The sequence below is a fragment of the Paroedura picta genome, chromosome 2, assembly GCF_049243985.1.
Source record: "Paroedura picta isolate Pp20150507F chromosome 2, Ppicta_v3.0, whole genome shotgun sequence".
Lineage (NCBI taxonomy): Eukaryota > Metazoa > Chordata > Lepidosauria > Squamata > Gekkonidae > Paroedura > Paroedura picta.
The window spans coordinates 32,305,837-32,319,275 of record NC_135370.1 but is presented as its reverse complement, the minus strand read 5'-3'; the positions used below and the strand labels follow the sequence as shown (position 1 = coordinate 32,319,275).

The window sequence follows — 13,439 nt, the reverse complement described above, 5'->3', positions numbered from 1 at the left end:
TAGACTAGCACGTCAGCCTTGGTCATGCTTGTAAGAGCTTGCATGCCGGGGAGATTTGCAGCCCGATCCCATTGTTCGGCAGTGGCGCAGATGCCCCAGTTCCTTCTAGAAGTGCCCGGATTTTAAAAGTAGTGTAAGATTGCGCCGTAAAAAAATAATTCGCATACTGCTATTTCATGGTAGAGCGTTTGCTGAGGTTCCGCACATGGCAAGTACAGAGGCACCGGGTTACCAATATGGCAAATCACATATACAAAAATGACTTTTATGGAGTCTTCAAACTTCCATTCTTAGCTACGAATAGCAATTGTTGAAACTATCTTACTCTCCGTTAAGAGATTACTTCTCTATACCAAAGTTGTTTTCCAAAATATGAAAATTGAAGTCCCTTGATAAAAGCCAAAGAGCGAATCCTAATGACGGTGACCAGACTGCAGCATGGGACTGGGGAATTGGGAAGGACTGATTAATTGTAAGAGTTCCCATTCCGTTGGAGCCCCAGCTCATGTGAGGTGACTTCTGTAGCTTCCTCCTTTGGGTTGAACCCTATACCATTTCTAAGGGTCTCCCCCAACTCCCAGGAGTAGCTTTTCAGAGGGGAATGTGGGCTACTACAGGGAGACAAAATCTGGATCTCCACTCCATTAGCACTTCTCTGGATCCAAGTGAGAGAATGGCCTGGATCCTGCCTAGAACATTTGCAGGCATAATAGGGGGAGAGAGTGTTTGATTCCCCCCCCCCCGCCCCATTCACTGGAGACCTCCAATTCCTCCCCAGCCTGCTCTGGGGCGCTATCCCCAGCAGCAGCATTTAATAGAGGCATTTTGTCCTGGGATGGGGAGTTGGTGGAAATCTCCTCATGCCTGCAGAAATTCTCGTTGTGATCCATTGTTTTTGCGATGGATGTTGTACCAAGAATTCTAGAGCTATTCCGCACTTTCAAGGCATTCTTGAGTGCGCGACCCTCACGTGATCAGCGCAAGACTGGTTTATAAAATGCTTTTATTAGAACAAGCGTCGGGGGTGGGGAATGTCACCGTACAAAGACATTTCATTCAACCGTTGAGACGGCGCAGATGGCAAAAGCCGGGCTGATTTTTTTTTTAAAACACACACAAACGACAAAATATATAGGAATTCTTGATCTGCATAGCCAATACCCATCGGCATTGCGTCCCGAAATCCCAGCCAGATGGTTGTATATTAAAAAGAGAGCTCTTCGAGAGAGAATAAAGTAGGGATCTGTTTGGGATTTCTGTGGGCCAGCTGCAAATCATGCTAACAGAATCATAAATAAATGCTTCCTTTATTGTTTGCTATGGAAATTTAGCTGCCGTCTTCTAGCTCAGCATTGTGTCTTGTGAAACGTTCTTTGCAGCATTTAATAAAGCAGTGGATTGAATCTTTTGGAAGTTGAAGGATAAACAAGGCTACAATTTACGGCTGTGTTTTTAATGCACACCGCTAAGGCATAGGTCAGATTCACTGCAAGTAAATTCCGGCCTGTTTTTTTTTTTGTTTGGGCCCGCATTGTAGTTGTACACATAGTCCAGTATGGGATTTTGCCACGACGGCATTATCCAAAAGTACCCCCCATAAGGGTGGAAATGTTTGCATGTATAAGTTTAATGTTGAAAACATAGGACATAACATCCATAAAAACAACCCCCCCCCCCCAAAAAAAAACATGAACATCCAGCAGCATGTATTATGTACATGGATTAGAGGTAAAATTAAAACATTTAAATCAAAAGTAGGGGTTACAATTAGGTACAGACAATTAATTCGTGTCCTTGGTAACACTGGAAACAAACCCTTTCCTAATAATAATTACAGAAGAGAACATAAAACTGGCAGTCATGAGGGGATCAGGTGGCAAAATACCTGCCAAGAGAAACGCCACACGGTCGTCATCCCTGCCAGAAACCTCAGATAATGTTAAGATCACTTTTGGCCAAACATAGTCATAGAGCCTCTTGTGGCGCATATTGGTAAGGCAGCAGACATGCAGTCTGAAGCTCTGCCCATGAGGCTGGGAGTTCAATCCCAGCAGCCGGCTCAAGGTTGACTCAGCCTTCCATCCTTCCGAGGTCGGTAAAATGAGTACCCAGCTTGCTGGGGGGTAAACGGTAATGACTGGGGAAGGCACTGGCAAACCACCCCGTGTTGAGTCTGCCATGAAAACGCTGGAGGGCGTCACCCCAAGGGTCAGACATGACTCGGTGATTGCACAGGGGATACCTTTACCTTTAGTCATAAAGAACAATGCAACAAGCAATGCGTAAGGTCTTCTGTTGACTCCTTATTAGTATGGGTGGAAATAGCGGAAGTGCTTCTTTGTATTGTGCCTGCACTCTTCCGTCAGCAGGAAGCCACCTCAAGAACAAAGGGCAACTGAAATCAATGTAAACCAGTCCTTGGGAATCCCATAGTTAATCCACATTAAATGATGTCGTTCTAACATTTCCCTCCCGTTTGTAAGATGGGGGGAACCCCCCACATTCACACAACAATTCTGCAGGGGAATTTGAACACTCTCTGACAATAACGAAATCAGAGTCCGGTAGCACCTTTAAGACCCACAAAGATTTATTCAGGGCGTGAGCTTTCGAGGGCAAGCACTCTTCCCCAGACTGATCTTACATGACAGGGAATATATCATAGTCTGACGAAGAGTGCTTGCCCTCGAAAGCTCATGCCCTGAATAAATCTTTGTGGGTCTTAAAGGTGCTACCGGACTCTGATTTCATTGTGCTCCTTCAGGCCAACACGGCTGCCCGTTGGAATCTGACAATAATGAATTATTCTTTTCTTTAGCTGGGTGAAAGTGGTTACTGTACGGGCCATGAACCAGATTCCATGGAGTTCAGCACTCTGGGAGGATGGGTGGCAACGCGGGCATCGGGCATGAAGAAGAACATTTATGGAAACATTGAAGACCTGGTAAGCATCTTCTTCCTCTTCTTCCTCTCCCCATCTACCTTTCAGCAAATGCACCCTGAGTTTTGATCTTGGTAGGAGTCTTTTTGTTGCTGATGCTCTATCGGTGATGTCAGACCGTTTCTTGAAGTAGCTGAGATGATCCCGCTTGACATAATATTTCACACATTACAACTTGAGCTTTAGATCAGGGGTAGTCAACACGTGGTCCTCCAGATGTTCATGGACTACAATTCCCATGAGCCCCTGCCAGCATTTGCTGGCAGGGGCTCACGGGAATTGTAGTCCATGAACATCTGGAGGGCCACGGGTTGACTACCCCTGCTTTAGATGTTTGTTCGTTTATCTGTTTATTTATTTAAATGTTTATTTCGATTTTTATACCGCCCTTCCATACAGCTCTGGGCGGTTTACATATAACATCATGGGTTTTATTACATAGAACTTTGCAACAAATATAACAATAATAACATACCGTGTCAACCAGAATAATATTTAAACAGGAACATTGACACAGTTTTTGGTTGGTCAGATTATTCGGTTGTGGGAAGGGGTTGTCTGGGGGGGCAGTGGGTGTTTTTGGGTTGGTTGGCCTCAAGCAAATGCCTAGTGGAGGAGCTCCCTGTTGCAGGCCCTGTGGGAGTTCAGATAGGGCCCTGATTTCTTCAGGGAGCTCGTTCCACCAGGTGGAGGCCAGGACCAAGAAGGCTCTGGCCCTTTTGAGGTCCGACATGCTTCTCTTGTGACCCCAAATGGTTTTCAGGGTAGGATGACAAGACAGATCATCAATTGACGATTGAATAGGAACATTTTGGCTTAGATCCTGTACCTTCCCTTCCCTTTGAGCTGTTGCGTGCTCTGCTGCAGTCCCCTGTTGAGGGAGGTTCTTATGCTCTTGCAAGAAGGAATGTCCTCTGTAAGCCCGAAGGCAAATGTGGGGGCCTAGCCAAAATCTTCCTTTTGTCTGTCCTTCCTCCCTTTTGGGAACTGAAGACAACAGAGTTTTCCAACCTGGATCAGGCTCCCCTCCCCTCCCACCTCCACTAAGGAACCATCCTTCTTCTTGAGTGGCTCTTCTGTTGGTGGAAGAAACCACTTAAGTTTGGAGGAAGATTCGTTTGGGGTTGGTTAGATCCAACCCAGCATAATGTTTCCAACCCTTCCACCTTACCCCCATAGGCCACTAACGGCAGGTGCTTCACATGGCACAGTGATGACCGATTCGCTATGAAGATGCTTTTGGAACTCACATTCTTTGCACAGTTTTGTGTATTCTTTTCTTGAACATTTCACCTTAATTGCGCATTATTGCATTTAAACAGGTAGTTCATATAAAAATGGTAACCCCAAGAGGCGTAATAGAAAAAAGCTGTCAAGGACCACGAATGTCCACCGGACCCGACGTCCACCACTTCATTTTGGGATCTGAAGGTATAAGCAAAATCCAGTTGAATTGCGGTGTCTGAAATCCTTTTGGGAATCTGTAGAAAAAAAGCCATGAGGTCAAACGAAGGAATAAACTTTGTGCTGGCTGCCATACAGATTTAACGTAACATTTGTGTGGTGTGGCACGAAATCACAGCGACAGGCCTGTTAGGTTGTGAGGATTGCAGACCTCTCTGTGTAACGTTGAAAAAGCCAGCGTCAAGATTTGAGCCGTGATCCCCCAGAGGGCTCTGCCAGCTAAAGCCTTTTGCTTACCCTTTCCCTGGGCCTGCCGTCATCATACCTAAGCCCTTTTCAGGCTCACAGGGAAGCATTCTGTTGGAGGTGATGTGGTTCTTGGCTTCCCAAATAGGCATCACTAGAGATGGGAACTGTCCTGTTAGAAGAGCTGCTAGAATCTGCCAAGAAGAGAGAGAAGCTCTATCAGAGGCGAGGCCATTTGCCTCCTGGTGACCTCTGGGAAAAGGAAGCTGTGTTGGCGGTGACTATGGTGGCTGCTGCAGTTGTTGGAGTTCACACCTCTGGGCTGTAGTTGTGTATATGTAAAATACAACCTCTGCAATTCCTTCACGGGGGGTTGGGATTAGTTCTCTGTGGACCCTGGAGGGATTTTCCCAAGTTCCCATTATAATAGGTACTTGTAGCCAGCAGCCAAGTGAAAGCCAAATGACACTGCTCATGTACACAGTCTAGAAATATACAGAGAACAACGTTCAACAAGATGTATTGATTGATATGTTACAGCTTGATGAGTAAGAGCACCTTAATGCAGCACAATCTCCATTTGGTGTAACAGGCTGGTATTTTGACTAGCACTCTCCCCAGGGTGGGGGAAGCCTGCCAACACCTCCGGCACACCACCAATCTCATAGGCTATGCCAGGGTTTCGTGAAACTCTGGGGCTTCTTGACAGTGCAGATCTCTAATCTGGTGAGCCGGGTTTGATTCCGCACTCCCCCACATGCAACCAGCTGGGTGACCTTGGTCTCGCCACAACACCGATAAAGTTGTTCTGGCTCTCTCAGCCTCACCCACCTCATAGGGTGTCTGTTGTGGGGAGAGGAAAGGGGAGGCGAATGTAAGCCGCTTTGAGCCTCCTTCGGGTAGAGAAAAGAGGCATATAAGAACCAACTCTTCTTATTCTTCTTCAGTAATCTCAGGGCTCTCTCAGCCTCACCTCCCTCAAAGGGTGTCTGTTGTGGGGAGAGGAAAGGGAAGGTGACAGTAAGCCTCTTTGAGACTCCTTCGGGTAGAGAAAAGTGACATATAAGAACCACAGCACTGATCAAGCTTTTCTGACAGAGCAGTAATATCAGGGCTCTCTCAGCCTCCCCTACCTCCCAGGTTGTCTGTTGTGGGCATAGGAAAGGGAAGGTGGATAGAAGCCGCTTTGAGACTCCTTCTGGTAGAGAAAAGCATCATGTAAGAACCAACTCTTCTCTTTCACTCAGTAAAGTGGGGTTTGCATATTCTGTTTTGTGGCACCATGATACTCGCTGACTTCACTCAATTCACCCATGGCTTGTGTTAACCAAAGCTGAACATCCGAAGCATGGTTTGAGCTTCCAGACATCCGTCCAGGTCACAGTATATATTCTGTCCCCTTTTGTCGATTGCTTAGAATTCCAAACCCCAGTTCCGTGACTACTGAGGCTGGAGTACCAGCTGTGTGAACTGATTTTCAGTATCATACCAAGAGGAACAGAAAAAAGGAGCAGAACTCGCAATTTTTGAAACGCATTTATCGGATGCATCTGTAAAAAATCTGCATTTGCCTAAGCAATCGTGGCTCTGTGAATCTTTAAACTGCTGTAACCAAGTAATGATTTTCCTCTTTTTACAAAGGAACCCTTGGAGTGGTCACAGAAGTGACAATAAAAATCCGACCGGTCCCTGAATACCAAAAGTACGGATCTGTCGTGTTTCCGAACTTTGAGAGAGGGGTGGCCTGTTTAAGAGAAGTAGCAAAGCAGGTAAAGTGAACCTCTCCAAGTACCTTTTTAATTGAAAGTGCCATTCCATTGCATTGCCATTCCATTTCCCCTGAAGAAAAATAGCAGTATCTGAATACTTTCACTAGAGGGCATTCTCTTGGTCTGCCTGCATCTTTCTAGGGGTGCGGAATGGCTTGAAAGGAAATTGGTTCTGCATTTTTATATTAACTTGATGCTACAATTCTGTGTTTCTGGGACTTGTTTCCTAAGCGCTCTAAAAGGGGATTGTTATAACCGCAACAGAGAGAGAGAGCCGCAGCTGGTTTGAAATGCACGTTTTAGATACTATCAGCACTGCCTAGTATCCTACTTTCCAATCTGGAGTCAGGCCTCCATAAAAGCATTATGCAACTTTATTCCCAGAGTGTTTTCCAGCAGTCCCACTTTTCTTAGTGATCTGGGGCAGCTGCGGGGAGGAGGAGATGGGAACAGATTCTTCTAGATTGCTAAGAAGGTCTTGCCTTCTGTGCCTGGGTGTACCCATGTGCCTTCTGCTTTGATCCCAGGGCCATGTTTCTCAGACCGCATTGTCTCTTGACCAACTTAAACGGAGGGATTTAAAGCCACTCCCATCCTGTCAATACCATAATTAAAATTAAAATTATGGCATTCGTTGCCAGTTTGGTTTTGTGCCAGTCAGCTGCTCAGAGCAGAGCTTTCTTCACCAAAAGCACTCAAGACATTTACACCCAAGGGAAGAACATAGTGTTTCGATGACCTAAGCAGCAGTGTCCACGGATTTGAAATCACGCCCCGTATTTTGACTCAAGTCTTCATGGGATGGGTTTGGCTGTTTTTACGATTAAATTTGAAAGTTCAGGTTATTTTCGCTGCGAAAAAGCAAATTCTGTCCAAGAAAACTGAATTGATCAAGATTCAAGTGTTGATCTGAAGGAGCACAATAAAATCGGAGTCCAGTAGCACCTTTAAGACCAACAAAGATTTATTCAAGGCGTGAGCTTTCGAGTGCAAGCACTCTTCATCAGACTAAGAACTGACCATCGTGACAGTGGGGATATAAAGCAAAAGTTAATTCTGTTAAATTAGGAAACTGTGTCACAACATCCAAATACAGCCATATGATAATTCTTTGCCAATTCTTTGACCAAGGTCAGCTGTATATGAGACAAGGCCTAGTGGCGAAATGTAAACTTACGGAGGTGGGACTCCAACATTCCTCATGAAGTATGCCAGTAGACTCGATATCTAGAGGTTTAGATTTATCGTTTTGCAAATGGTGCTCTAAAACAATTGTGATTTAGTGCTTTTCGTTTATTAATGGCAGTCCTTGCCCTTTTCCTTGTCCTTCCCCTAATCAAATCAAGTTTATTTATATGGTCACAGACCAGAAAGCAGCTAAAACTTTAGAACTAGACAATATAAAAATTACACATTTCAAACTAAGCTAAAAGGACACGGTGATACTGGTTGCAAGTGTTTTGCCATTCTGGCGGGCTCCAATCATATAAGTGCCTGATTTTGCTATTTGGATTGAAACTTGAGGCTTTTCCTTGAGTAATTCTTTGGACCAATCTGCTTCTGCTAGGTACAGCTTCCAGTCCAGAAGGGGCTGGATAAGCTTACTGCAGGCTGTGGAATACAAAGGCCAATGGGAAAGGATATGTTTGGTTGTTTCCACCTCCCTTAAGGGCCAGATACACAATCTCTCTACGGTTGGAATTCTTCTATATCTGCCCTCCAGAAATGCTGTAGGCACGGCCGAGCATCTTGCTTGTGTAAAGGCTCTTCTATATGTATTAGTATCAATTGATGAGAGACAGGCAGCTGGTTTTAATGTGTATCTTCATAGCTGGTGATGGGAAAAAAGCTGGAGCGCTTCCAAAAATCTCTTGTCATTGATAACCTGAGAGCATGTGTTTAAGCGGCCCATTCTCAAAGGCTGCCAATAAAATGTACATTATTAAAGACCACATTTTGACAGGATGCTATCACAGTTTGGTCTGAAAGACAGTCAATACATTTGTTGTTGACTGGGTGCCATATAATGCACTTTTTACCCACCACCTCTAGTCTTCTTTAATGTCTGCTATTGCACCAAATGCTTCTTGAGTGGACTTCTGTTCCGTGCTGTACTTCCACCCGGAAATCCGTATAGAAGTCAGTATTGAGGCGTTAAGAGTTTCGGAAGCATTTTCTTAATTTAACTTCTTCTACTGATACACCGTTTGTCTGTTCAGAGATGTGCTCCTGCTTCCATTCGCCTCATGGACAATCAGCAATTTCAATTTGGTAAGTTTTTATTTTTATTTTTTTTAATTTGGTGTTTACTTTTGTGGTCTTGCATCCAACATGAAGCGGTCAGCTCCCTTGACCAACAGCACGAACTTCCTTTAACTGCAGGAGGAGGGATTTGGGAAGAGGATGCCGAGGGCTTCCTCTCACCCAGGCTTCCCTGTCAAGTGCCACTTCTGCTTAATATACATCCTTTCTGAGGATGTCCATTTCCAGATCCAAGAGCCCAGAAGTCTCAAGTCTCTTGTTAAACTTCTTTAAACCTTATGACAAAAGGGGGGACCATTTGGAGCCGCATGTTCGTTGCAATGTGAAGAAGTACTGAGTTCAGGGAAGACGCATCTTTAAAATAATTGGTTGGTAGGAAGCGTTCATACTAGGGTTGCACGCTCTGGTGCAGCTTGACCGCTTCGGCAATCATCAAAGCCCGGGAGGCCAACAGTGTAGAGGAGAGGGGCGGTGCCGACTGGTGCGCCACCAACGGTCCCACCCCTCTGCTCCGCGGCACTGGCCGCCTCGGGCTTTGATGATTGCCGAACGCAACCCTAGTTCATACATCTACAAAAGAGCTAGCAGCGTAGCAGCACTTCATTGTCATAGTTGTTTTTCTCCCACTCCCAAAAACTCTTCCCCTCTTCAATATACAACGTTTGTTCCTCCAACTCCATCCATTGAGCCTTAGTTCTCAGGAAAGGAAATAGATCTCGGACAACACACAGCCAATACAGAATGCAAATACCCCAAACCCAAGTGCCACTCTTGGGGTTCCCCAACTCAAGACACCAGAGTCATGCTGTATCCTCAAAAGTACAAAGTGACTGTCAAGAGAAGAGTCAGTCGAGGGTTGCCTGACTGGCATCTCTGACGCATTCTGCACAACCCCCTACCCAGGGTTTGATGTCAAGCCTGGCACCCAAAAGACTGGCACGACTAATTCCACATGGCCATGGTAGCTTGGGGCTAGTGCTTCTTGAGCACCCGCACCCCATGCCAACCGAACTGCTTTGGGTATACATACATTTAAACAATCCCACTGGGTCTTTGGGTCCCAGTTAATCCTCAAACACTTTGTGTTTTTGGGCCACTGTTTCAAGGGGGGGGAGGCTGAGGTGATTGACAGCTGGGTCTTGATTCTGTAAAAGGTTGAACATTTGGCTGGAGTTAGGTCTGCCCTTCAGGCGGAGAGAGCAGGAAGGACGTTTTCTTTTATGCCCCAGCCCCTCGATCCGCTTGAAACGAAATTCAAAAGGCATTTAAAGTCATATAATAAAATCAGGACTGCAGCACCTCCAGGGCCGTTCTGGTCCGTTACACCCTTCTGCATTCATTGAGGCCTGCGGGTTTAGAAGGGCGTAGCTCAGCTTTGGACTGCAGTTTTTAAGAAGCCCCCTTTGCCTCTTCCAAGGTGGTTCCTACTACGGTACATCTAGACATGGATCTAAAAACTGTGCTTTTATTTCCCTTTGCCGCTAGTGATTTACTCCTACGAGTCCTTGTTTAATCAGTTAAAGCTCTTGCAGTCACTGGTCTACGGTTGGCTTAATTAGCCTTAAAAGCTGACAGCATGCCAAAAACTTGATGCTGTGAAACGTCAGCGGGTTGCGCCGGCCAGCTCATGTCAACACCATTTGGAATCCTTTGGGGATTGCAGAGTAGGCTGAGTAGGTGTTTGGCTCAGGGTGATCCTGCTGACCCTTCGCTCATTGGTTGAAAATAGGAGCAGCAAGCAGGAAAGCTGTTGGGCACGTCTCCAGCCACATCCGCCTCAATATGTATTAGCTTGAATCTGTCAAGGGGGGCGGGATTTCCAGCTTTCCCCTCCTGCTGTAGCCCACAGAGGTACATCCATCCCCCATTTGGTTCCTGAAAGGCAAGACCTGCACAGCATGCAGAGCAAGCATGTCGGGGAGTGGTCTACAGTAGGGGTAGTCAACCTGTGGTCCTCCAGATGTTCATGGACTACAGTTCCCATGAGCCCCTGCCAACATTTGCTGGCAGGGGCTCATGGGAATTGTAGTCCATGAACATCTGGAGGACCACAGGTTGACTACCCCTGTTCTACAGTAAGCAGCATCAAACAACCCACCCCACCCCTCACAAACGCAGGCATTGTGTCTTTGCAACTGAGTGGTAGGATTGAAGCCACTGAGTAGAACGTACCTTGGTCAAACTATGGGGGCGAGGGGAGTCCTGTCAGCCAAAGTTAGATACTATAGATCAGGGGTGGCCAAAGTGTGGCTCCCCGGATGTGCTGCAGGGACTGACAGGGTATCATGGGAATTGTAGTCCACCCCTGTTTATATAGATTAAGCAAAAGTAGTTGGATAACCATTTTGAGGCAGTTTTGCTTTAGGTGGTTCTGAGCCCTGGGGGCAGGGGAGATTGCTATGGAAGTAGCTCCAATGCTTCCTAAGTTGGAATAATCAAAACATTTCGAGTGGTTGGGGGCGGAAATGACTGTTGTGTCCTGTGGCAAACTCTGAGCTTTGGAACAGAAACCCATAGTTCTATTTTCAAAGGGAGCAAACAGCACCGTGGGTCTCCTGCGATGCTTAAGACCAAAGCAAGAGGGATCAAGAAGAAGAGTTGGTTCTTATATGCTGCTTTTCCCTACCCAAAGGAGTCTCAAAGCAGTTTACAGTTGCCTTCCCTTTCCCCTCCCTAAAACAGACACCCTGTGCGGTAGAAGAACAGTTGTTTCTTATACGCCACTTTTCTCTACCCGAAGGAGTCTCAAAGCAGCTTACATTCGCCTTCCCTTCCTCTCCCCACAACAGTCACCCTGTGAGGGAGGTGAGGCTGAGAGAGCCCTGATATTACTGCTCGGTTTAAAAAGCTTTATCAGTGCTGTGGTGAGCCCAAGGTCTCCCAGCTGGCTGCATGTGGGGGAGCGGGGAATCAAACCCGGCTCGCTTTTAACCACTACACCAAGCCAGCTCTTGAAATGTGATTATAGAGGTAGACTCCCCGCCACCACAATTATGCACAATTCAATGTAGCCAGAGTACCTGAAGGCATGATAGAGGGCCCTCAGTTGCAGAACATGAGAACAGAAAGGGGGGGGGGATGAGTGGAGCAGTTCTCCGTTGAGAGTTCTGGGACTCTGGTAAAACAAGTCATGGCAGGAGCCGATGGCTACCTGACAATATAACCTCCTTCATAATTGTCTTTAAACCTGATCCTGAGGCCGAGGGCTTTGATGGTGGAACTAAATAAGCGGTTGGAATAAGTACTCTGTGCTGTTACAGTCAGTTTTTAAAAAATAATTTTTTAACTTCATAATAAGTTATGGTCAGACTCTGCTTAGCTCCCTGTAAGCTTCAGTTGATGCTATCTTGTTAAAAAAATAAGGAGAGAAATTAATTACTGTGGATTGAAGTTTAGCAGGCTGCCATTTCAGCATGCTGTCCCTTCAATTCTTCACTGAGGGAGCTCTCATCTAAATGCCCCTCAAGCCAGGGGCATGATTGCTATGTGAGTGTCCTTGGCTTTTTCACCAGGGAAAAAGATCTGAGCTCCAGGGAGTCTCTTTCTGGCACGTAGGAACAGAAACGAGCTGTGCCAATTGGCAACACCTCTGGCATTACCAATAAACTTTTTAAAAAAGTCTTGAGGCAGTGGCATAAAGATGTATCACGACTACAGAAGAACACGTGGCATTTTAAACAGGCAACCAAAACAAGAACCTGTGTTGGCTCTAAACATCAACATGGGAAAAAGTTCATGCAGAGAAGCTTGTGCACTAAAGTGTCTTCTTTCTTTTATGGCAAGAGTTTCCGGAATTGGTCTCTGTTTTGAATTCTTCTTCAGACAGGGTCTAAAACATAAAATGTGATAATTACAAACAAACAGATAGACACAAATACAAAAAGATGGGACACCAAAACCAGGAAAACAGCATTGTCCAACTACCTCATGTTGTGAGTTGTTCCCCAAAAGGAATCTTTACCAATAGTACGTAACCTTGGGAGTCTTACTTGCCGCAACATACATCTGTGCTGCAGTTGTTAATTAGGCTGAGCTAACAAACCTGTTTTGTAGTATTTTGCAGGGAGATTGGCAAAGAAAACTTAAAGTGCACCATCTTAATGAGAAAATTCTTAAAGTGATATAGCAAACTCAGCAATCTGTTCCTATCTACCCGGTTTCTTCAATTTGCATTATGTTCACAAAACATTTCATGCAATACAAATACCATATAAGTATTATTGTTATTTTCTCAGTACGCATATGTTGGCTCTAATATCTCCTACTCCAAACCACCTAAACAAAACATGGTAAATCAAAAGATGTTTTAAGACCATAGGGAACCAGTCTTCGAATCCTAAAAACCAGGGCTGCCTCTTGTAATAACCAGGGCTGCCTCTTTGTGTCTTTGTGTCCACATTATTAAATGTATTGGGTTGAAATACTTTAAGAACCAAAAATTTAAAGTTGTCCTCTGTATATCCTGCATCTAGAAAGTGTGAGGCTAAGGGTGCATCAATGTTTGATTTTGGATCTGTGTTCACTGGTTCTGGTCTTCACAGCCCTCTCACTAATTCGTAAATAAATTTTGCTGCATACACAAATAATTGCATACAAAACCCGTTTTGTCTAGTAACTGCTGAAATGTTCTGATTGAAGTCTATAATTTACATGAGTCACCAAACAGAACTTACACACAATGCACTTGCCACATTTAAAATGACTTCTAGGTTGTATACTGGTAGCCATTGGTTTAATTAAATCAGCTTTTATCAAAATGCCACATCATGTAAGACTCCCAAGGTTGTGTAAAAATCCCTTTTTGGGAATAACTCACA

The 13,439-nt window shown here is 45.2% G+C and overlaps 1 protein-coding gene across 1 annotated transcript in view; it reads left to right on the top strand.

The window, feature by feature from the left end:
* AGPS (alkylglycerone phosphate synthase) overlaps positions 1 to 13,439 on the top strand; it is a 72,025-nt gene that overhangs the window by 28,096 nt on the left and 30,490 nt on the right. The window contains exons 9-12 of the mRNA XM_077319622.1: positions 2,819 to 2,944; positions 4,264 to 4,372; positions 6,233 to 6,360; positions 8,580 to 8,631. Coding sequence (XP_077175737.1) covers positions 2,819 to 2,944; positions 4,264 to 4,372; positions 6,233 to 6,360; positions 8,580 to 8,631 — 415 coding nt within the window. The remainder of the gene's footprint in view (positions 1 to 2,818; positions 2,945 to 4,263; positions 4,373 to 6,232; positions 6,361 to 8,579; positions 8,632 to 13,439) is intronic.